At 37.8% G+C, this 26,404-nt stretch overlaps 2 protein-coding genes across 2 annotated transcripts; both read left to right on the top strand.

The window, feature by feature from the left end:
• Positions 1 to 9,420: 9,420 nt before the first annotated feature.
• On the top strand, positions 9,421 to 10,050 carry LOC139739860 (beta-1,3-galactosyltransferase 1-like). The gene has a single exon (XM_071650464.1). The coding sequence runs from the start codon at positions 9,421 to 9,423 to the stop codon at positions 10,048 to 10,050; it is 630 nt and encodes a 209-aa protein (XP_071506565.1).
• Positions 10,051 to 16,169: 6,119 nt separating this feature from the next.
• On the top strand, positions 16,170 to 25,496 carry LOC139738524 (maleylacetoacetate isomerase-like). The gene is made up of 8 exons (XM_071649151.1): positions 16,170 to 16,349; positions 17,005 to 17,056; positions 17,776 to 17,837; positions 19,240 to 19,320; positions 20,313 to 20,390; positions 21,180 to 21,227; positions 23,536 to 23,717; positions 25,256 to 25,496. The coding sequence occupies exons 1-8, from the start codon at positions 16,335 to 16,337 to the stop codon at positions 25,380 to 25,382; spliced, it is 645 nt and encodes a 214-aa protein (XP_071505252.1). The 5' UTR covers positions 16,170 to 16,334; the 3' UTR covers positions 25,383 to 25,496.
• Positions 25,497 to 26,404: the final 908 nt, after the last annotated feature.

The raw sequence follows: 26,404 nt of genomic DNA, 5'->3' as shown, positions 1-26,404 counted from the left end.
CCATGTGAACAGTGAAAAGCACCTTTTAATATCTATGGTCCTACATATCCGCACTGATAAACTGATGTCACCTCAAGTTTCATTGCTTGTTTGTCTGTTTTGTTTTGCTTTGTTTTGTTTTGTTTTTATAAAGTGAATGAATCTGCAAGTACCAGTTTACTGCCTGGGGAAGGCAATGATCAGATTCCGCAAATGAGCCATAATGAATTATTCCTTCTTTTTGGCACGGTGGTGGGTGGTGAAGTCAGTAATATGTGACAGGGAAGCATAAAGTTAGTCGTCTTGTTCCCGATTTAGGAGACGTTGATGACTAATCCTGAAGCGAATTCCCACGGCGTCTATAAATGGCGAGTCGGGAGCATGACGTGTACTGTCAAACTGGTGACTAGGAAATCGCTGGGATAAATCCAGGGCGACGGAAAATCCTGATTTTTGTGCGATTTCGGTCAATCATACACTGTAAGAAGACTGTTCAATTTTGCACCTTTACGTGCGGGCACCTATTGTAGCAACTCTCTACGGGTGCAATTTTGCATCTTTCAAACCAGAAAGTGTGCGATGCTAGTATCCACCATTCAGACCAGAAAGGTGCAAAGTTGCACCTTTAGAGGTGCTCAATGTTTTGAAAGGTGCTAAGTAACACCCAAAAAGGTGCTACAATTGTGTCACACGTGAATGTGCAAAGTTGAAAATATTTTCTCAGAGCGTAATATCATTAAGGTTAAGAGTTAAGCCGCTCTAAGTCGAGCTTCTACGGTGTATGGACCAATTTTCATTGTTGCCTCTGCTTTGTCTTTTCTTTTTCAGTTCGAACTTCGTGTAAAATTATACATAACTGTGTATGAATGAGTACCATACAACTTGCTGCAATTTTCCTTTAACTACTGAAATACGCCATGCTTAAGTATATATTTTGGAATAGTCTACATGTATCATGTAAAGTTTGTGGTAATTTCCACGCAACAAACGCAATATTTTGTAATAAACTGATTGCAGTTTTATAGCAAAATGTTTCTTACATTTAACCTTGTTTTCCTTTGTTCTCCATCTTTTTATCTCATGCTTCATTATGTCCATAACTTTTCAAGTTGCATTGCTTTTGTTTTGAGTGTTTTATTGTACCAGTCAGATCATATCTCTTTGGGTATCATTGCTTCAATGTTGTTCAATGTTGCAGATTACTCGTAAACTCGTGGAATGGCTCCTATGAAATCAAGAGTAAATTTTGTATATCATTGTGAATGTTCGTCAAAGGAAAGGAAAGAACTGTGGTAAGGCCAGAGGTTACTTTCTGCAACCCATCAAAGTCGTGCTGCAAGCTTCATCGTCAAAATGATTGCAGCTTTTAAAACAAATCTCTTCAGAGAGACGAAGTAACAGGAAAATTTCAACTGAAACGGGTAGCAAATGGTTGATATAACTTAATTTTGCCGCTAATCTGCCTCCAAAAAAAAAAAATCACCTTTGGTCTTGACATTCGTTGATTTGATTTTTTTTTTTATAAATGATGTAACTTGAGATTCAAATAAATAGGGAATATTTCAATTGATAGCAATTTTTCATTGATACTAATATCAACACAATTTTTAGCAGGTAAAAAAATACCAGTGCATATAAATCATTGGCATCTATACACGTGAATAAGATAAAAAAGAACTCTTTTTTTTGGGGGGGGGAGCAAAGCATTTCATTACAAACCATTGTGAGCATGATTATATTACTTGAATGTTACAAGTCGTATGGATGACTTTGCCAATTTTGAGCTTTCCTTTTACTGGATTATATACGGTTATGTATGATCACATTGAGTATTTCTGATTGGCATAGAATAAGGATAAACATTTTGCTAACAGTAACAACAAAACAGATAAACGAACACAAGCACTGACAAGGTAGGCGGTTTTTGTTTTTCTTTTTTCTCGTGTAAATTAGCAATTTTCGAATATGTTTCCCCAAATTTACATTTCGAAACGCAGACCTTCTCATGTTACCCTCATCTTCAGGGATAGGATAAAAATGGCAATGACAAAACACAATGGCACTACAAATATGCACCTACGACCAACTGACGAACTTGCCGTCATGACAAATAAAAGAAAGATGAAGCCGGTGCTCATATCAAAGCCATGTAAACGTTACGAATGCCCAACGGAAAGAATCACATCGCAGTACAACATTAAGAAGTTTGGGTAACTCTTCGTCGTTGATTTCTGCACAGAGTATAAGTACGCCCAGTCATTTCCCCTTATTTCCACTATAATTGCAGTAGCATGCACAAACAAGCTTGCACAGTGCGGCGCAATAGCTACAGCGTTCTCAGAATGCGTATCGGCATCTTTCTTGACAACGCTAGACATCATGACATCTAAATCCTCTTGGGTCTGCACATTTATCATTGGCAAAGATAGCATCACGGAACAAGTAGACAGGAAAGAGGATAATTGCAATGCGGGTGCGATGACTTTTATTTTTTAACCCCGTGAACCGGAAATACTGCAACATTTTGATACAGTTCTGAATTCGAGAGGGGCTAGTAGCTCGCCGTGAAGTAGGGATGTGTCTCAAGTTTCTGAAAGTGTTCCCATAGCAACCGAGGAAGTACGCACGCGATAGCCAATTTTCTCATGACAGTTCGCACCAGCAGTTTGAAAAAGAATTATGTATATGAAGACAGTACTAGCATTTAGGATCCGAATGAGGTGTTTGAAACTCTGTTCAAATTAAAACAGACACACAGAGCTTGAAAATAGCAAAAACAAAATGGCTTTCGAATGTTTTTCGGTAAAAGCCAGATATTTAAAAAGTATCACCAGTTTTCAGACATATTATTGTACTGAATTCAGTTTTGAATCAAATATTGTAAACTTTTATCAAGTGGGAACCTTTCAGGATACCTGGCAAGTGGAAGCCTATTAACTAACCACATCCATAGTTTGCAAACTGCAATCTGTCATGGTAGATCTGAGTTTATAGCAAGTGTTAAGGTATTCATTGCAGCTTATTCTTCTCCTGATATTATCAGTATTAACTTGTAATTATTTTAGAAATCAGCATATATGAATACCGATGATAAAATAATCAACAACAGTTTACAGTTTGTATAGCATATCATGATTCAATATGATGTCATTTATGGAAGTTATGATAGTATCTAAACATTCATACAATCTTCACTTCATGTGCAAATGATGACGTAGCATTCAATTCATTTCGATTTACTGATTCATCGTAAATTACGAAAGAAAAAGGTGCACATACATACAGAGAGCATGCAGGGTAAAGAATGAACCAGAGAAGTGTTAGAGACAGCAAGGAAATACAAGAGAAGCAGTGTCTACATAGTAAGATTTTTGACGCTTCTCTGCAGACGGCAGAGGGATAGCTGACTGCTGCCTCTAGCGAAGACTGTCATCAAACAGCGGATGTGGCGGGGAGGGTCTCTTGCTCATGCCGACGTGACAGCGAGTAAACCACTGCGCGTGACACTGAACTTGAGCTTGTGGTCTCGAATTATCATTGCTGGATTATTCCAGGGTATCCATTACAAGCTTCGCCCCTGCGCTCATGGAAACCGCGTTACTATTGGGTGAGGAATTTTGATATCATGATTGTGAATCATGTTATCTGATTAACGGTCTTGATCTAAGTGGTCCTTTTACACTTCTCCGATTTCAATCCCGAAAATAGAGTTCATGAGGTATATTTCTCAAAACTGCCCATTACTGATGAATGTCGGCAGCTTTCATGGTCTGTTTAATGAATATGTTGATGACGTAATCTCAGAGCACTTGTCGGCTAATACGATGCTTCCCTGGCTACATGCGGTTCCATGACATCTGATCCGCCAACAAATGCTCCGCCGATAATTACTCCGAAAATTGCGATAAATGCTCCATCGGCAATACCCTATTGCTCCGCCGACAATTGACGGAGCATTTTGTCAGCAAAGCATAATATTGTGTCAGCGGCTAAAGCACTATATATGCCTATGAAATATGAAACAATTTATTTACATAGTGAGTCAGCTTTACAATGTTAGCACAGAACTTTACCATAAGCTTTCATACGAAAATAACACATTGGCATTAAAATTACAAATCGAATTGAATTCCATCGTAGATTCTATAATCAAGCAAATAATTAAACTCCAGTGAAGAAATAGAAATCAAGGGTGTTGATGGTGGGTGGGGGAGAATAGCCCTGTTCGTCACAGAAAATGAACCTGTGGGATCTGTGTTGATTGTGATTACAGACTCTTACGTAGATTTTTCACTAACAAAATGTAAGATTACTTAAAGAAAAAGCCGAAACCCTGTCGTGGTCAGCACTTTGAAAGAAAATGAAAAAGGAAAATAGATATTTCAGTGTATCTAACGATCAGGGTGCAGTATTTTGAAAGCAAATTCTGAAACCCCTATAGTTATATCCAATGTCCGTGTACAGAGATTTCCATGGTTAGAAGCGGGCTTAAATGGTATAGTACAGTCCCTTGTATTACATCACATTCTCTTGACGAGGAGAATAGGAACGAGCTCACGTAGATATCATGGAGTCCCGGAGTCCCAGAGTCCCGCAGTCCCGCAGCCCTGTATGGAGTCCGGAAAATGTTTAGGCTTGTTCAACTTGACAGTTTGCTGACACGATATTAAGGTGGAATCATCTAGGCCGGATTTTTCTAGCCTATCTTTCAAGTCATTTTCATTGCAATCGTAAATTAAAGACCATATTTTGCCATCGACAAAGAATTTGTAAAATTCCAGTTCATAATACATTCTCACCGGTTTCGGCTCTGAAATTATACAAGTACATATATCGGTATTCATACCAATGTGTCTGTCCAATTTTTCTGAATGAGTCGAGCATACATTATTACCCACATTACAATATCATGTTACAGTTTTACCATTGATGGATTGTCACCATGCACGTGTTACTACTGTATGGATTATCATTCCAAGCAGCACATAACAAAACATCTTTCACACCCACTCCACCCCATCACAAGTTGTAAAAATAGGTTCCCTTATCTACAGATTAAATGAATACAAAATGAGCTGCTAATGAAAAGTCAAATATTCATGACAACAGGTGACTCCTGGATTTGAATTTGTTATAAGATTTACGTAATGCCGATCCACGCTTTTCTTTAAATCTTCAAATCAATATTTTTTCTAGATTACATGCAAAATTATTTAAATCATTTCTTTTATCACGTGCCTGTTGTACATAAGAGCAAGTTGACTTTCGTAGAACCTGTTGCTGAGTAGTGCAAGCCTTCTACGAAGCTTTATTTCTTCTTCAGTTGGCAAAAAAAAATGACGAAAAAAAATCTGTGCTTAGCAAACAAAATAAAAAAAATCCTGGATTTCGAACCACCGAAACAGTCACATTTTGAGACAATACTTCTTCATTAGAACTTTGAAATTTGAAATGCTAAAGCTTTTTACCATAGGAGGGGGAAGGAATACCCCCCTTCTCCACACCCTCTCTCTACGTCGATCCCTCGGGCAGCAGCGGCGCTAAGGTGCCTCGAAATCTCTGCCCTTGGCATCTCTGAGTTGTCCGGGTATTGCAATGACATGAAGAGGTCATACAGTACTTGAAGAGTAGAATAACTCTGCTGCAGTGGACGTAGAGGTCGCTGCTACAACACGGCATAACTGATGAATTGGATGATAGTTTTTGTTTTTGCGAATTCCGCTTGTTAACTTATATTCACGAGATTGGCCGCTTGTGAAAATGTTGCCGCCGATATGGCAGAAGTAAAATATTCATTGTCTTCAACTCAGGAAAGCACTGACTTTTCTCTTGAACAAAGGATAATAAAATTAATTCAACCACTCTCAAAATCGTTTTACACGGGTCGCAAAATATTATGTAATGTGCGCAGTATGAGAGTGTCCCTCTAGTCCTGATTATGTTGCATATAGGCTTAATGCCACCAGGGAGGTGAATCACCTCCCTACTGCCACGTAAAATAGCAGAGGTTATTAAGCCAAAGTTGTTTGACACTTGTGCCTGCACGACAGGTTAGTTATTTTGATAGACCAGTAGGGGCAGTTGTGGTTTGTCTTGTTTCCATGTGGTTATCAAAATATTGTTAATTACTATATTCAAAAAGTTGCATAGCATTGCTTCGTAGTACAGTTTAGGGCATACAGTCTCGTGAAATAACTTGCAGATGAAAAATACGAAGGGGGTGGGACGGATACTGTCTGCGCGGACACGCTACTAGAGAGTTGCCATGCAGGGAGCTTGGACTGGTCGTCGGGTTGTCAGCTAGCTGTAAAAGGAGGTCAACAACGCTACCGACGAGGGCTAAAGCTATATGGCGCTATAGTAATAGTCGCGAGGACGGTGGGCCTATAGTCAGGTGGCGCGGTCACGATGGAAACGTTACAAGCAGCTTAGCAGCCGAGCTGGGCGATGGTTTTAGCGGGTACAACCAGCTATACTCAGGGGGTCAGGGGACTGGTCTCACCTCCCTGCTTAAACCAGGCGCCAAGTGTATTGCAGGTGTCATCACACCTGAGTACAGCAATACTCTAAACACAAATGCTCAGACGATATTCTATGTTCATGCCCTTTATAATGTCTCGGAGTTCCTTATACAATGGTTAAAAAAATATCAACGCCACATAGATTTTATCGTATCAACGCCACATAGATTTTATCGTGAGACATATACATAGTTAGGTAACAGGTGCATTGATGACGTGTGTTGATAAAAGCGTTCATCAGAAACCAAGTTTTGCGTAGACTGAGATGATAGCAAAAGTAAGCACAAGCATAACAGACATTAGGAAACGTGATGTAGTAGTTCAGAATTGGATGAACCAGTTGTCGAAACGATCTTTCATTTCTTTCTGTTTCTATGAATTTTACCTATTTATAGAAGACCAGAGAAGATTTAAAAAAATGTTTTTTTATTTTCATAAAAATAGATAACTTAATTAATGATAAGCATTTTTTAGATTATTAAGAGTTTGAGTTTTAAGACAAATTTGTATAGAATCTTAAGTTCTTACTCATGCTTTGGTGACCTTTCCAGATAACTGAATGTAAACATTGTCTTGTTTTGTTTCTCTCCCTTTCTTTGTCATGCCTAGCTTTAGTTTTATTTTCTGTCTGTTCCGGGAGGTTATTTCCTGATTATTTCGCCTGACATCAGGATATCAAACTTTTCATGCTTGGAGTCCTTGACAGATCTTGAGATGCCCTCACCTTCTAAAGTAATTCACAAATTTTACAAGCTATTATGATACAGTAGTATGCTTTTCTTGTGAATTCCTCTTTTCCATAGAGTTACAAATTAAGATTGTATTGCTTACTTGTTTATTTATCCAAACCAAAGTTGATATCATTATAATATTGTATTCATGTTTTGTTGAAACTTACGTGATTTAAAGTTCCTTTGAATGTTATGTACTCTCGATTATGTATATTACTTTGCATTATACTTTATATGGAAATAAAATCATTTTGAATTGAGCAAAAAAGATGATTTTTTATTCATTGGTATATTCATCTAATCATCTATCCCATTCGGGGGGGGGGGGTAAACTAAAAATGAAATAAGACGCAAGACTAACTCAAACCAATGGAATAGTACAACCGACGTGCTTGAATGCTTCACTACATTTCCGGATAAAGAATCCTAGACATCCATTGTAGGCCTATTCAATCTTGTATAGATGTCTATCTTTCATTCTCCACTGAATTGCTATTTTGTCTGTCTGAACCAGGCTAAGAAGCTTACTAGGCCTACTATAATGAAAGACGAGATTGAAACCAATATGATATACACACAAGGAGAACACCACTATTATGATTATAACGAAAAAGCATGGGGGAGCGGGATGGGATGGCGCAATCAAGCAGTTCGATATGTTGGTAGTGGGCACAGGGCCAGAGACGATCTGCGAGCTAGTAAGATTATATCGTAATTCAAAAAATTGAACACACAGTGTACATAGGCCTACACCGAGACGATGGACTAGCGGTGCTATATAAGGATGGCATGTTACTGGCAGCACGAAACACACGAACAAAGCGGGAGAGATATTCTTCTATTTAATACATGATACATTAATGAAACATGCAAATCTCTGGTCGTTCTTATCGAAAGTCCTATATCATCTGATGACTTTGTAATCATTTTTTTTTTTTGTGGTAATCTTTTCTGCTAGGATGTGTAGGATATTGGTAAAGATTTAATAGGTCTACATAGAGTTAGACTGTCCATCTGATGCTACCCCAGAAGGTAATCTCATGCTAGTTAAAACTTGCTGTAGAGCAGAAAACTAAGGTCTCCTTCTCCACAAACTTCTTTTGTATTTCGAGAGATGCGAGAGAATTGATTGAACTTCCACAATGATAATTATGACCAGCAGAAATGCATGAATGATATACCTATAGTTTAGAACAGCTCAGTTGAGGAAGGAACTCAGTTAATCGGCCTTGATGCACTGTAAGTTTTGTTTTTGTTTTGTTTTGGGTTTTTTGGGGGGGCTGTTTGTTTTGTTTTGTTTTGTTTTGTTTTTTGCCAATGTTCATACAATGCGGGGGGGGGAGGGAGGGGAGAAAGTAGGAGGACAAACAGCAAACATTCCAACCACAAAATCACAAGCTTTAATGCATTATTTGGTAGGAAATATAATGCTGCAGTTACAATAGAGCTGGTAGGATTGTCCCTGAAAGAAAAATACGTAATGTTTGCGTTTCTATAACCGATCAGTGTGAGAATGTTTTTTGTTAGATGACGGAAACTTTTGATTGGTTGCGGTGTATCTACGTGGGTAAATGTGTGTGTAAAATCACTTTCCGCACTGGTGAGGATTACGTTGTGTTATATTTACGTTAGTTTAGTTTCAGGTATTCATCTAATTAACTCAATTGTGCAACTACAGTCAACACCATAATCCTGGATAACAAAATCTACCAATATACACTCGTTTGAACATGCATGCACGCAAGCCGAGATGTTGGCGTCTAGTCTTCTTGATCATTGTTGGAATATGCATCGTTTCCTTTCTACTGAAAAGCCAGAAACGAACACAGAGGTATACTTCCTCCTTAAGCAGTCCTCTTCATCTCAAATCGTCGACGGTGGCCACTGGAGGACGGTCTAATGTCTCGTCAGCCACGAGAGAGCAAGCGGATAAGAACGTCTCGAAGCCATTACCCAAGTATATGCTAGAGCCGATCGACAGTCACGATTTCCTATACTTACACAATCCAAGAAATCTGTGTGGCACAAGTGATCATCGTGGAGAGCATCAAAGGGTGGATATTGTTATTTTCGTGTCATCTGCTCCTGCCAATTTCAATCGACGATATATCATACGAACTACTTTTGGACATGAAAAACAATGGTTGTCATTTAAGAAGACCGTAGTACGAACAGTGTTCATGTTGGGCATGACATCTGACGATGCTGTGCAATCGAAAATTGACCAGGAATATGAGTTGTACAGGGATATTGTGCAGGAGGACATGATCGACAGCTACCAGAACCTGACACGAAAGACGATCATGGGTTTGAAGTGGGTGACGAACCATTGTCGACAGGCCAAATTCGCAATTAGAATTGATGACGATGTAATATTGAATGTACCCCGGATTGTCGACATGCTCTCTAAAGCTCCATTACACAACTATACCGCTGGAAACGCTCTTTTCACGTCTCCCGCCATTCGAGACAAGAACAGCAAATTTTACATTTCAAAAGAGTTCTATCCGGAATCGATCTACCCGCCTTACCTGACAGGGCAGGCTTATATTATGTCTACAGACCTCGTAGAGGCAACTTACAGGACCGCTCTGACCACCCGGCTCTTTCCTTGGGAAGATGTCTTCGTTGGTCTGTGCTTTCAGAAGATGGGAATTAAGATCACGAGAGATGACTATTTCGTGTGTTTTCACGCAGCCAAAAACTTCTGCAATGCCGCCAAAGACAAATGGAAATTATATGCCGTATATTTTGATCTGTCCGAAAATCTCATGCGTCAGGCGTGGCAAAGTCTGTCGCCATACATGTTCACCAAGTAGATAAATGTTGCTATAAAAGTTTGCTCCATGTGAATATTGAAATGTATGTTTGTGGTGTCATTGTACATTGTGTTATATGGGTGATTTTTTTAATGAATTTACAGGGGAAATTGTTATAGTTCGTTCTGCTGAAGTTCTTAATCCAAATATGAAATGAGGTTCGTGATTCCGAAGGTTCATTAATTTGAAAATTTTAAAAAAAAAGTTCATCAATTCCAAACGTTCGCTATTGTGAATAGAAACAAGGTTCGCAATTCCGAAGATTCAATACGTACATTTTTTTTTCATTTTATTCAATATGTACTTCGATTTTAAAGCCCTCTCAGCAGACATTGAGAAGAAGAATACGAGCAAATCGCCAATTACCTCCAAAATGCAAAAGCTAGCTAAGATCGTGTTTATTTGTTTATTCATTTGTTGATCCATATATTTAACACGTAATTCTCCCTCATTCAATAGTCTTGCTGTTTAAACATTCGTCAATAGTTACATTGAATTTTAGTTGTTCAATTGTCTATCTATACAGTCCTTGTATTTGATATTTCATTGTGTTCAGTACAAATTACACCTCTCATCCAATAGAATCAGAACAACACTCAACACCGCATCAAAACAGTCACAAGATTCATCTCCTGAAAGAAGTAATGCATGGGATGGATGGGTTTATAATGATTGATTTCAGGTAATAGACGAAGACGCATTCTAGGGCATGGTCCAATCATGCACCAGGCACCTACTTTATGACCTCACATATAATTATGTTGAACATAGGTAGGTTAGATAGGTTATGACGTCATGCAGCACTCTCGAAACCTCCCGTAGGAGGTAAGTCAAGTGCTCTTTCGATTGCCTTGAGAATAAAATTTTGATCATCTGTTCCACATAGTATATTGAAAGTGTTTGAGGGCATTTCCTGTAGTTATTGTAAATTCACCTTTTTCGACCTCTATTTTGAGTTTCCGGTGTTGACTTACATAAATAAAGGCTACCAGCTGCGACAAGAATGATTACAGAAATGTTTGATTAATATTTTGCATAGTGATTTATATTTAGATATAATCGTATCAAATATATTTAGATATTTTTTCTATTGTGATGGTTTGGCAACGAATTTCATTCTTTTCTTTTTTCGTCAGTGACTTCTTCCTACCAGTGCCCATGTGTATTGGTGTTGAGCTGAAGCTTGCTTCAGAGAATACGGCACTACTGTATTTATGCTGTGCTGTAGTCATTATACATGATGAAGTGAGCTGCGGCAAAAAGAAATTTGGACGTGTAACACGTATCAGTGGCACTTGCATTGTTCAACCTTTGACCTTATAAAAACTTTTCATGTGAATGTAATTTTCCATGACTACAGTATCAGGGTCCAGATTGGTTGCTGAAAGATACAGGAGTACAGACGGCCATGGAAAATTGTCGAAGGTAATTTTCTTGCGGTAGATTACTTTGTCCTTACAGCGTGCTCTGTGTGACAAACAAGCGTTCTTTTTAAGGCGTGCTTCATTCGCTTCAAATGACAGTAATCCATGCGGTGTTCATTCAAGCCCATCGCAATGTTCACATTGTCCCTAGCACAGGAAGGCCATCCACTTCTTGCCTATAGGAAAGAGTAAAATGTATGTGTCAGATATTATATAGAATATATTATATATATGTATATATATATATATATATATACATATGTATGTATATGTATATGTAATATGTATATGTATATGTATATGATATGTATATGTATATGTATATGTATATGTATATGTATATGTGTATGTATGTTTGTGTATATGTATAAGATAACCGACTGGACACGTCTAGTCAGTGTTAACCGACAATAGCTTAAAATGAAAATTAATCACCTGGTTTGGGGTTTGTTTTAGAGAAGACTAGGAAAAAGAAGGAATGTTAAAAAATGATTCTCTATATTTCCTTTACGAAAAAAAAAGTGTCTTTGTCATCTGGCCTTGTTGTAGTACATATTTCAACTTAGCCAAAATCAATACAAATACAAAGGAATTTTAGCATCAAATGTAACTCAAACGCTATAACTGAAGACATACTGTAGAAACGTTAATTAAAGCAAACAAGTAAACAAGCATGCAATGCAACGACGATAATATAATGTACGTGCAACACGATAGAACAAAAATGTAACACAATCTGCATCGCAATTACAGAACAACGCAACATTATCTGCAACGCGATAAAGCAACGCAACAATATCTACAACGCGGCAAGTGTTAATGGCCATCTTGATTATTATACAAAGATAGAGAAGGGATCAAGATAATAGTGTAAGACACGCAGAAAAGATAGAGAAAATAGAAAAAAAAAAACCTGGAGTACTACTTGAGAGTGTCTGTAAATCACTGTGATCACGGTTCCCGTGTGATCGTTTTTAATCCAAAGGCACTAAATGCGCCCAACATAGGAGGTCCATGCAGTCAGGACCTGATGGTTCCAGGTATCGGTGAGTAATTGCCTGTTTTTGTTTTTGTTTCTGTTTTTTTTTTTCATTTTAGATTTTCGTAGATCGCGATTCCCTTTTCTCATCCCAATTTGCGTCTTTCGACGATATTGTTTTCTTTGTTGGTTAGGATACTATGTTTTCTTTTGCTCTTTCTCTCCCATTTCTCTTATTCGTATTCTGATGTGTCTTCGTTTGTTCTTTTATTCCGCCGTCCTTCGTTCCAACTCAATGACCTCGATTTATCTATGATCTCTGTATAAATCTGCAACTTTCTCTTTCGCGACTTTTGACAAATCTGTAGTGTGTTTTCTTGCCCACTGTCAGTTGATTGTCTCCGGTATGCCGAGGAAGGATACTAGTAAGCAGTGAGTATTGTCTAGGGTCATAAAATGCCTGTTGTACAGGTGGATGATCTCTTAATTCCTCCTCTCCAGCTTTCAGGACGAGATAGCATATCATTCGATGATCTTTTCAATATTTTTTTTTCTAAATCTAATCACGCAGCTCTCTTGTCGTTCGATCACAAAACCAACAAATAGTTGCCAGACATGCAGACGTAGACTTTAAGCTTTAAAATTATGTATGATTCAATTCAAATGGACTCTTCTAACCTGTCTTAATACTGAAAAGAAAGCAGTGCACTCCAGAAAGTGTACAGGGTTTGTTCAAGAGCTTTTGCCACGCTGTGCTAGCTGTGCGATTAAGGGAATAAAAAACAGGATCTAAACCATCGGAGCAACAACAATGAAGGGATTATCATATTAAGCTGAAATTAAACTGCTGAATCAACACATTCTATAGATTATAAATGCCCACTTTCAAAGCAGTAGTATCATCCTTTCCAAAGTTTTTATAGAGTTGAAAGTGAAGTGTGCGGACGGGGTTTTTAAGAAATGAAAAGAGGACGCTATAAGACACACCTAATCACACTATTCAACCAAGAAGTGTTCAAGAAAAACTGTTAAAAGGCAAATTTCCTGTTCGTTTTATGCTACTTCAAACTTCAGTGTAATGCAGAAGACCTGCTTTTTCAGGAAATATGAAAAAGTCAAAATTGGCTGGGCTGACCAATTTGACCTTATTTTCAGCCCAAACACAAAATCAGTGCTTGCGACTTTCTGTTGGTTTTGTGATGCACGGTCACAATTAATGTCTCATACAATATTTCAAGTTCACTCCTTGCAGCTTCTTTCACTTAAATCCCGAAAGTACGCTAGGAACACATTGTTTGTGCTCACCTCCGTAGCCATCAGGTCGACCAAAGACTTCGTTGATGGTCGGTGGCGGCTTCTCCCTCGTGGGAGGCGCCAGTTGGTAGAAATTACTAGAGTACGGTACTCTAGAAATGACAAACGCACGAACAAACCCTTTTCAGTAGAGATTTGTGTCAATTTGTGATGACATAAGACTTCAATTCCATGCGACTTAGAATAAAAGTTGGATATTAATGTATATAATTATATATATATATATATATATATATATATATATAATCACACATATACATGTACAGTGTATACATAAATATATATATATATATATATATATACATATATATATATATATATATATGTGTGTGTGTGTGTGTGATAATATCATCAAAAATAAAACTGAAACGAAGTTCATGCTGTATTCACCAACAGTTTATTTCGGCACACAAATTTTCGAGCGATTCGCTCTTTCTCAAGTGTTGATCCTAAGAGAACAAGAGGTTCCAGGTATCTTTTGAACTATGAAACTATTCCTCGAACACCCAATAAATCTGTTGTGAGTGTTTAGGTTTACTTAAGGCATAATTTACCATTTACAAAAGAAACAAAAGCCCAGCTGTAGTGCTTTGAAATAGTTTTAAAATATGAGTTAGGGATAGAAACAACCAATGTAAAAAATTTTAATCAGTATAATAATGTTTAGTGTTGTTTAATATACAAAATGTAAACAATAGTTATAATAAAAATGAAGAGTTTGTTTGCAAAAACCGATAAGTCCATTTTGGAAGATTTTGAAGTACAGTATCTGTCATAAAGTAAAAAAAATACCTTTTAAATGATATATTGGTCACTACACAGAAATGTACATTTTTGAAGTTATGGTCAAAAGAAGCAAAAAAATATTCTTTTCATTCTTCTTGACCTTCAATCGCAAATATCTCCATTTGACAAATATGGACTTATCGCTTTTTGCAAACAAACTCTTCAAATGTTTCTTGACTAAACAGTTATGATCTACTGAGAAGGATAGTGATATCTCCCTATGTTTTAGGCTTTATTGCAAAATTTTTACATGGTAGGATGTTCTGTGATTCAACTGACCTACATATCTGCATCATGTGTTTTATGTCTCAAACATTTTATAATCACTGCTCCTAAAGGTAAACTATACCTTTAATTTGTGCTCAGTGGTGCAAATGTCATTGACAAAATAAGGAGTTCAATATGAAAATACACAAATCTAAAAAAAAATATACCAAGGCAGCGTATTGCCACCGTCAACATATTATCATTAGGAGTTTACCTAATATTTCAAAATACATTCAAGTCATATAAAACTAGATAGGAAAGTAGCTTTTAACATAAATTAAATTGTTATACATAGGCCTAGATTACATTATTGAAATATAGGCCTCCAATCAGGAAAACATTTCGTCTTTTTTATAAACTTTTTTTAATCTTCGAAAATAATGGGCAACAAAGCAATTGATCTGTCTGTAATTTTCAAAGCATCTTTTGATTATCGTTCTTTTTATATGACTGTAACCAATTTGGCTACTTTATTTTGTTCAAGTTACCTTTAATTGAGACAAAGACTTATTAAAGACATCACACACTGATCACCCATGGTATACTATGCAGTCTAAAATAATCACAGGAAAAAAAATATCGTCAGAGGCAGGTGACTTTAAAGGTTTTAAGGCTCAATGCTGAAAGAAAATCTTTTATCTACTGAATATACGTTTGTCTGAATAATAAAAATTGATACTCTGACCCAAAGGTGCATTATTGTGTTGATTTTGCATAACGATATGCCAAACATAATTCTGCTGAATCAAGTCATGTAATGGTACAAGTCAGGGTGTAAACGCGAATTATTTACATTATTTCTGGGAAGTTTGTGAACCTGTATCTCACTTTTTTCTTTTTGTTCTTGTTCTTCTTCTTATTCGTCTCTTTCTTCTTCTCCTTCCTCTTCTCCTTTCTTTTTGCGTGTCATTTTCTGGTGAGGGCTATTATTCAAACTTACTTCTTATGTAAGGGCATCCCTACACAAATTCAAAACAATTTCCTGGGGTACGTTCTTCATCAGATCACTGTTTGTAAATCATCACATATGACCTAATCTGTGTAAATGTTTTCCAGTAGTTTGACAGATCCGACTGGAATAAATCCAGATCCGATTGCTTAGATTCCAACGGCGTAATATTACGAAAACACCACTCGCAAGCGAGGAAGAACACCCGTTTGCAAGATGTCGAAGGAGTACTTGAGTACGTGGTGTGACTGCAAGCGGTCGAAAGAGGGCACTCTTTCACAAATCCACAGTGAAGAGATGAATTGGGGAAAATCTCTTTGGTGGTACATGTACTATATCACACACGTGTGGTACGGAAGTTCAGTTTCCCAGGCATCACCATTATTGCACAGGGGCCAGCTAAATCTTGTTGAAGCAGCACAGTCGCCCGATTATAAACGACACAGCAACTGTACAAAAAAAAAAAACCGGGAACCGTTCAACGGCCTTTACTGTACGCTAGAAACAAATATTTCTTACCTGCCTTCAGTAACAGCAACTCAAGAGGATATCAACGTCAGCAGCCATGGCTTCGTCAAAGGTTAGTAAATCTTCGATCCATAAAAACACACGTAAGAATGTATGCAGCCTCTTCTCTTGATCTTGTTCGGTGGCGTATTGTGAGTCAATGTGACTGCCTACGTATTTACTCACTGTACAAATGTACTACAATTCACTGATCATGCTGAGCGAGCTAAGTCTTAGACTTAAGTTCGACCATATCTTGTCTGATGACAGTGATGTAACTTACTCTTAGTTTCTACTATTCTTGTCTGGAACTGTACCGGTACCAAGGCCAAGGGGTTGATATTCTTACACGGTGTGGCCCGGGGGCTCGGGGCGTCAGTCATTTCTGTTGAAATGTTGAATGTTGAAATGTTGAATTCTAACTTACTAGAACATAGACCTAGTTCGCAGAGTTTGGCAAGTCTTTTTCACTCAGTGTATAACTAGTATCATTCTTATTTGCTAGTAAGTTGAAAATTCACACTTTCTTTGCCACTTCATATTTTCTCTGGTCCCCCAATCGCGAATTTAACTACTCGCGAAAATGTGTGACAGCGACAATTCGCGAAAATTTATGTACCCGGTACGCGAAAATTATACTAGCGTATACAGTACAAAACCTATCCTAGGTAAAATAGGATCAGAAGTGTCTGACTCAACTCTTTGTCTTCACTCATTGATATTTGCAGCCCATCCTTCACTCGTACTTCAGGAGTTCTTGCTCATGGAGAGTTCGTGCAGGTGAGGTGAAGTAATATGGCCGCTATGGGTGATGAAGGTGTCTGTGTGTCATGTCTGTGACTGTGTCCCCTCTTCTTTTGGTAAAGTACCGTCCATCAGCATCATGGGTTGTGCAGCAGACTACTTGTACTACAACTGTCTCTGGTATTAAATGGTACAGTGATGTGAGGTGCAGGCATGTACAGCTAGTAGAACTGTATGCCGAATTATTTGCGAGATTTTTATTTTCACAAGTCAGATGCTATTTCATTTGCAAATTTAAAAAGACATGAAAATATTAACTCTGATTCCGACGTGAATGTGATGTATGTGCATGCACTTCTCTGTTCAGTACTGTCCTCCATAATCGTGAATCTAATTGCGAATCTTACTGCTCACAAAATTGTCGGGAAGTCCCCATTCGCGAAAAATTAGACTCGCTAAATATATGGCATACTAGTACAGTACTTTAAAACAGCTGTGAGGGTGTAAGTATGTAAAGTGCTAATTAAAACATGAGCACATCAGAGGAAAGCCAGAGGTGCACTTGATGGTCTGGTCAGATAGGCTGTTCCATCTTATAAAATTCCTTTTTTTTATCTTTGGAGGCAAACTTAATGTATATTCTTTATTTATCTTTATTTCAAAGTGAACAATGAAGACAGTGCATCTACATAATTTGATTTAATTAATTGATTCATCAAAATAATCTCAATCAGTCTCTTTCTTTCCCTCTCCAGCTCTTGCTTTAAAAGGCATCGACTATGAGTATCGAGCCGTCAACTTGCTGAAGACTGATCAGGTTTGTAATGTGGACCCAAAGGTCATGTGTAGGATGTAAAAGAAAGCTAAATTCCAGCTCCAATAATGGGAATATACATTTTGCTTTAGATTTTACCAGGGCAGGCTAATCGGTGGAATTATTCTAACCATTCCCTCATTGTAAAGCATAGCTGTGCCAATCAATCACAGACTTTGTGAGGACTCTCTATCTCCATTGGAAAGTGCTGCATACACTACAGTGCACTCCTGTGTGTTATAATGAACATGGTTATGATGAAATGCTCGATGTAAGACTTCAGGTCAAAATATTGTCATGTATATACATTTGTGTACTTTACTCTTAGACTGTAACAAAATTTCCTTTAACCTGTTGAGGACGGTTTGATTTTGCTACAACACGCATTTCCCATAGACACTTGCCCGAGTATACTCGGCCCCGAGTATACTGAGGACTCGTCCTCAACAGGGTAACAAAAGAAAACTGCCAGTCCTTTACATAGGACATTGTTATGATGGAAGTGCACTATGTTACCTAGCCTTTTGTCAAGGCCCTCTCGCTGTATGGTGAAAAGAGCCCAGCTGAGTGGGGTTGCGCGAGGGCCTTTTGAGATCTGCTTCGCATCCTTTTGTTAGCCCTATGAATTACCGACTTTTGCTCCCCGATTTCGGGAGTAAAAGTCGACCAATCAGCGTGTCTGTCTGCTCGAACCCGATTTGAATGGATCGAATGCACGCCACTGACCTCACATAACTCTACACACAGAGTGTGTAGAGTTCTGTGGCAGACCTACACTGACCGGGTGGTCAGTGATGCATGCGAACAGGCATGACAACACACCAAGACTGGCGATTCGGGGAGCGCGCCATTCCATTGGTTGACTGGAACTGTTAAAATGAGTATTCAGGAGGGTTCACGTTCACATTACAGCGAGAGGGCCCTGACAAAAGGCTATATATTACCAAGCTTGTAGTTGTACGTCCATAGGAGCTGCATAGGTGTATTTATGCAACAAGTCATTAGGTCTACACTTGAATGGTTATAGGCTGGTCCACTGTTTATTGCTGACTATACCACATAATATGGAAATATTATTCCCAGGCTTGTTTGCCTGTAATTTCAAGTGATAAAAACTGTAAGATGATTAGCTTATGTAAGATATACAAGTAACTCCTGGTATAACAAAGTCCTAGGGATCAGTAGTTTTCTTTTCTCATATCAAAATCTTGATACTGAATAACTGAAAGAAAAAAAAAAACCATAAAGATATGTACCATGTACTGTAGATGATTTGGAGACCTGAATGTTTTCATTGTTGTAATAAAATTTCATTATGGGGGTGTATTTTTCTGTTTTCAGGTACATGTAATGGGATATCATTTTCTTCCAGTAATATTTCATTACTATGTTTCATCCTAAATAGCTGTCAGATGCTTACACAGCCCTAAATCCACAAGGACAAGTTCCATCTCTGCAGATAGATGGCGTGTTGATGACCCAATCAGTAAGTATATCTTATTTACTCAAATAATGCCACGCTGCCATTCCGTTTAATTTCTAGAAAAACAAGAATAAAATAGATTTTACAATACCCAAGTTTTCATCAGTAGCAGAGTATCAAATCTGGAGTGAGTTTGTAAATGAAAATAGCAAGATTTATACTCAAATCATTATTCTTTTTCATATTCAACTTTTTTTGTGTGTATCTTTCTTGTTGGGGATATTATGATTTGTGACTTGTAAGCAAATTTTTACATTGTATATTTCCTGTAGTTCATAATGACTCAAATTGTGATGCAAGTGACAGCTTTGTGATTTTGAAAATATGTTGCTTCTTGAAGATTGGTATGTTAGGATGTAGTCAGATTTCCATGATTTTTTTGTTTGTTTGTTTGTTTGTTTGTTTTTTAATTCAGAGAATTAATTGAATATTGAGTCACAGTGTCATGGCACTACTCTGTTATCCACAGAAAAAAAAAAGTTATATTGGGATGTTAGGTTTTGCTTTTTATGCATCAACCCCCCCCCCCCCCCCCAAAAAAAAAAAGACAACAGAGAACAAACACACACCAAAATCATCATTACGAATTTGTTACACCTGAAACTAATGGAGCATCAAAGTAGTGCTTGGGGTCACCTTTGGTATTATCCCGGCTAGAGTACAAACACTGATGTTTTCTTTTTTGCTTTTTGTCTGTTTGTTATTGTTTTTCAGTGAGTGATTACTGTATTTCTTCTAAATGGCCAGATATGTTGAACAACTACGTAGAAAACATGGCTCATTTTTCAAGCCTGGTCCACATGATTTTCTGTGGAAGTAGTGTGTGAAAACTACTATCTCCACAGATTTGATTTGCTTGAATTGAAACTGTACCAATATTAGAGTGATGATTAAAATACTATAGCCATTATTACTGATGATTTTGATTCTATTTTAATGAAAATGATATGCTTGTTATTATTGTCATTATTTTGTCAATGAAATACCTCTTTCAGCTGCCCATCATTGAATACCTTGATGAAACTCGAGATGGCGTCAGTATACTGCCAAAGGACCCCCTTCAGAGGTATTCGGTATGTCGACTTTCTTCCTTCTCCAATTTCTTGTCTCTGTGTTTCTGCATTCGTTGAAGTCATTTTCATGATCTGTTGTTGGCACATGGTGCATGTGCTCTCTTGAACACATATTCCTTCTGATGAACAAGTGTACAACACTGATTTGAAATGAACTGATACAAACATTATTGATTTCTGAGAATGTGTACAGTGTAGACAAAGACATTAATCCCATAGTAAATGCATGACACCTTATGCTCTGGAACAAATCCACCATGGACTTGGTGCAGTACTTCATTACTGGAGATTTAATTTCTTCTTTTTTTTTTCATTGTGAAACTAAGGCTGTGACCAGATGTTAGAGGTGATGAAGTGGGAGATAGGGGTTTGAAATGTGTGTTTTATGTGTTTTACAGTGTAAACTGTGTGCAATTAATGCACAAAAACCCTCATCAATAATGCTGAGCATTCAGGAAATTTTTTGTTATGAATTGCACATAAAAAGATGAACACTAGGAGAAATTTATAGTATGATACTTAGGTATATTAAAGGATATGCAGGACTTTGCTAAAAGAACCCAATTATGTTTATGTTGACATTTAATAGTTTGGGCATGTTTTTATGCCTCCGCAACGAAGTGGCCGGAGGCATTATGTTTTCGGGTCGTCCGTCCGTCCGTCCGTCCGTCCGTCCAAGACATTGTACTATAGACCTATTAGGAGAACCATGCATTATGGCAGAGGCATATCAGTCGCCGTAGCGATATATCTAGTTATCATTTTTGTCTTATTTGTTTCATATTGCAGACTCGCAGGTTGGCTGAAATCATAAATGCAGGAATCCAGCCCCTTCAGGTACAGGTACACCATTAAATGTGTGCAGTGTAGGTTTCTCCAATTAGAACACCATAAGCTCCGCTGCTACGCTTTGCTAATCACAGTGTGATCAACATTCATGGATGCTTATGCATGCTAACAATATCGTGTTCAAGACCTTTCTACCATTGCTTGTGACGCTCATCAACTGTTGAGTAAACATTAATGATTTGTTTAGTAATCAGTTATGAATTTCACTTTGGCACATTTCCGTATCAAAAGCTGCTTATTTGCATGTTTAGTGCATGCTATCTCAAAGTTTTGCCATTTGCTATGCAAGATATTGTCTGAATTTGTGATCAACTTAACCATATCTCTTTGCTTTCATTTATTGGGTTTGTACTGTTTTTGTTTTTTGTTTTTGTTTTTGTTTTTTTTATGGCTCATTTATAGTTTATCAGTCACTCAATTTGTGATGGGTCAAAAGAAAAAAGTTGCATGCTTGAAAACTGGTATTCAGGATTTTTTCAGCAATAGGAAAAACAACACATCACGATTATTTTTGAACAGAGAAATGTTTTTGTCATTTGCATTAAGACTACATTGTGAATGTAAGATGTGTTTCTCTGCCATACAAAATAATGTGCCCCTACAGTCATCAAGAGGGGGCCACTGTTTTCTTTTTAGGAAACACTTCAGGTCTAGTCAAATTAGAAGGTACAGAAGAGTACCTTCAAGAAAATAATTTGTGAGCATTACCCATACCTCAACCTGACCACGTCCCCTTGGACAATTTTAACTATCTCAAACAAGTGATCACTTATTCAAACGTACGGACCTTATTAACCCGTTGAGCAGGCGCGCCGGAAGCAGTTTTGGATTGGGGGGGGCAAATATTGGAGGGGGCTCACGATAGACCATACTTATGTTACACAATACACACGTACACACACACACACACACACACATATATACATATATATATATATGTATGTACAGTGGCGTACCGTGAGTCGAGACATTGGGGGGGGGGGCACCTTGTGGAAAAGTAATTTTTATGCTTGTGCGTGTGTGCGTGCACTGTCAGTCTGCAAACTTAATGGGACTACAATACATTACGGAATGTGATACATTCAACAACGCAGTCATGAGCAACATTGTAAGTTTTCCTTACATGGATTATGGAATGACGGTGTGAAACGACAAGTTACTGTCAGCAACATCTCAACTCAACTGCTGGCAATTACTGGCAGCAACATTAGGAGAATGGCATAACGATTAAATGCGAGCGAGCAAAGCGAGCGAGCTTGAAAATTTTGACAGTTTAAAGTCCCCAAACTGCCGTTTGTAGCTATTTTTTTTTTTTTTCGCTTTGGAAATTAAGGGGGGGGGCAGCCCAGGCGCAACTGCTGGCAATTACTGGCAGTAACATTCTCTTTTACAATGGCATAACGATTAAATGCGAGAGAGCTTGAAAATTTTGACATTTTACAGTCCAAAAACTGCCGTTTGTGGCTTTATTTTTTCGCTTTGGAAATTAAGAAGGGGGGGTGGTGCGGGCGGGGGCTAAAACTATTTTCTGGGAGCGCTACCTACGTCAGGTGTCACGTAAGTAATAACGACTAGCGGTGGAAGAGGGACGTATGGAAGATTTTTTTTTTTTCTCGGGGGGGGGGGGGGCACACGTATAAAAATTACATAACAAAGAAGAATTTTTTAAAAGTTGCTTCAAAAGGAGGGTTGGCATGGGCCAGTTGTGCCCGCCTCTAAATCCGCCAGTGCTTAAAGCTAACATTTTGATATTTACACGATTTTCCATAGCCAAAGGCCTCTAAAAACTGCAACGGTTACCGTTGAATGCGGTTGAGATAATCTGCTCACATGCAACGAAAAATGAATGTCTAAACATTTATGAGAGTTAGAATTACTAGTCTTAGCTAATAAATTTCCCTATTGTATTTTATATATATGTATATATATATATATATATATATATATATATATATATATTATTTTATTTATTTTTATTTATTTATTTATTTATTTATTTATTTATTTATTTATTTATTTAGTCATTTATTTATTTAGTCATTTATTTATTTTCTTTTTTTTGGGGGGGGGGGGCAAAATTGCGTTTTGCCCTCACCCACTTCCGACGGTTTGATTTTGCTACAACATGCATTTCCCATAAACACCTGCCCGAGTATACTTGGGACTCCTCCTCAACGGGTTAATGTCTAACAGGAGAGCCAGTACTGGCAACTATTCTTAGAGATGCGGGTTGCATTTTGAGAGACCTGTTACATACAGGAGAGGAAAATGGTTCATCTTTTTCTCATCCTTGCAGAATCTCAGCATGCTCAAGTTTGTTGGGCCAGAGAGAAAGATGGAGTTGGGCAACTCAGTCATCACCAAAGGCTTCAAAGCCTTGGAGAAGATCCTGGAGACGACTTCTGGCAAGTACTGTGTGGGAGACGAGGTGACCCTCGCAGACCTCTTCCTTGTCCCTCAAGTCTACAATGCCAACAGGTGGGTGTCGGCTTCAGATCAATATACAATGTAGTAATGATGGTGATAATGATGATAATTACCTCTGCCAAGGGAGGAGGTTATGTTTTCATTACCATTGGTTTGTTTGTAAATAGTTAGTTAGTAAGTCCATGTGCAAAATAACTCAAAAAGTTGTGCACGGATTTAGATGAAACTTGCAGGGAATGTTGAGAATGACACAAGGAACAGATGATTAGATTTATGTAGTGATCTGGAAATCTTTATGGATTTTTTGAAGGATTTTCAATATTTTGGCAGGTAGGATCACTGAACTTTGGATTTCAAGCTGCACATTTTTGAGGTTTTCATACGCGCACTATAGTGCATGCTCTAATTTCTGCTAGGAAGAGGCGCACCACGCAGCTGAGGGTTTATTACATAACAAAGGCTTCTATATTGGGAAATTGGTTGATTTTTCAGCATGCATACGTATGGTTGGAAATCACTGATCTCTAGGGAAGAGCAAGATGATCGGTGGAAAGTAGCTGATTGGCAGTGTTTTCTAGTTACGACTGTGATTACAACAATATACAACAGTCGACCTTGCCTAAGTGCATCTCGCATAATTCATCAAATTGGCTTAGTCAAAAAAGAATTCCAACCCAAATGGATATTTTTTATTCTATTATGTAAGTCAACATTCACTTACATGGAAGGATTTTCTCCAATTCTTTTGGATTTAACAGAGGCTAGGTTGACTGTACCATCATTTTTATGTAAATCTGTAACTTAGTACTATCAAATCATAATTACTCTAGTGGGGTACAAAAGCCACTCATACTTGATGTCATAAGACTATCAGTATTTATATATGTTTTTGCACTTGATTCAAGGTTGTTGGTGATATTGAATTTCTTATTTATACAGTGCACTCCCGTTACAACGAACACGGTTATAACGAAATTTCGTTATAACAAAATAAAACTTCTGGTCCCAAAATTATCGCCATTAATGTCTATGGTACAAAATTCGGTTATAACGAACACAGTTATAGCGAAATTTTCGTTATAACGAAGTCTTTTCCAAGCCCCACGGACAAAGGAAAACAATAGAAATGTGCTCCGTTATAACGAAATGTGGATTGCTTTCGAAAATACGTAGCGGAACAAGCATGGGCGAAAGCTTCACATCACGGTGTGTTCGCTCTGTGTGTCACGCACAGTTTCCGTCAGTTTTATGCTCTCTTTAATGTAATATCCAAACGAAATTTAAAAGGTACAGTGTACCATCATGTTTCACATAGCTGCACAGTGTAAGATGAGTTTTAAACAAACAGAATTGATATATGCGTGGTTTCCTTGTTTTTGTTATATATTGTATTTGTTCGGTTATAACGAAATTTCGTTATAACGAAAGAAAACTGCCGGTCCCGAGCATTTCGTTATTACAGGAGTGCACTGTATAGGTAAGTTTTTGTATATTTCGCATGCTGCCTATGCAAATAACATTAAAGCAATCATTACCCATAGAAGATGGCCCTGCACTGACATGGTGGTTGCCTCCTTTTTGCATAGCAGGTTTAACGTGGACATGAAGGAGTTCCCCACCATTTCAAGAGTCAACGATGCCTTGAGCACCCTGGAAGCCTTCAAGGTCAGTCATCCACATGTCCAGCCTGACTGCCCCGAAGATTTGAGACAGTAGGAAGACAGCACAGTGCAGTGTGACAATGTCAAACAGGATTCCTGCCTTATCTAGGAAGACGACACCCGTCGTGATACAGACCAGTTCCATGGTGATGCTGAATGGTGTGCAAATCAGGACCATGTGATTGAAATACCTGTAGAGGCGACATCTGCGAGTGATCTCTTTATTCCTACCTTTTCTTTCTTTTCTTTTTTTTATGCAGTGAAAACTCACTTTGAAGAAAAATTACAAATTCTTGACATAACAAAATCTTCTTCAGTCCAGATGAAACATGTTTCCATTATTTTAATTGATTTTCATAGCAGATGATATGACGAAGTAGCTGATATAATGAACAGAAGTTACCAGTCTCGAGAACCTTTTGGTATTGAGCTTTCCACTGTATCATGATGTGATACTGAAATTGACTGATGCTGCTGAAACTGACTTGTGCTGCGTACAGTTCTTCCAGAATCTATACAATTTTGAGGCAATCATTTGTTTGTGTCAAGTGGACATGTACCATATAGATGGCAAATAATGTCATGACTTTTCACAACAGTAAGAGCACAAGGTATGCATACCTGTCCTAAACATGGCAACTGAGGGGGATATTGATATATCTTTTAATGACATAACTCATCCTCTATAATTTTGGAAGGTACGGGCCGAGGACGGATCAATATATCAGCACAAGCCCCTGTTGAAAGGGTTCATCATCGCTTCCGTAATTGATGTGATGATTCCGTCTCGTACCATCCAGTGTATACATCATCCATCATTTTCAAATTGATTGTCTTCAACTCATTTACGTGGGGATCAGTTATTAATTCACTTTGGTATTTCTGGGGTCTATCTCATTTTCAGCTTAGCTCTAGGAGAAATTACAATTCAATTATGAATAAATCATGTCAACTAAATCTTGCTTGAGAAATTAGAGCTTGTGTATTATCCATAAACTACCAATTATACCAATCATGCAAACAAGGTTCTCATTCCTTTCACAAGATGTTCAATTTGACATAGATAAAGAGTAAATT

This window comes from Diadema antillarum, unplaced genomic scaffold, assembly GCF_040938485.1.
Source record: "Diadema antillarum isolate AM-2024a unplaced genomic scaffold, OU_Dant_1.0 scf00000029, whole genome shotgun sequence".
In the NCBI taxonomy this organism is placed as follows: Eukaryota; Metazoa; Echinodermata; class Echinoidea; order Diadematoida; family Diadematidae; genus Diadema; species Diadema antillarum.
Note: the sequence above shows the minus strand (reverse complement) of the source record. Positions and strands in the feature narration are given on the sequence as shown.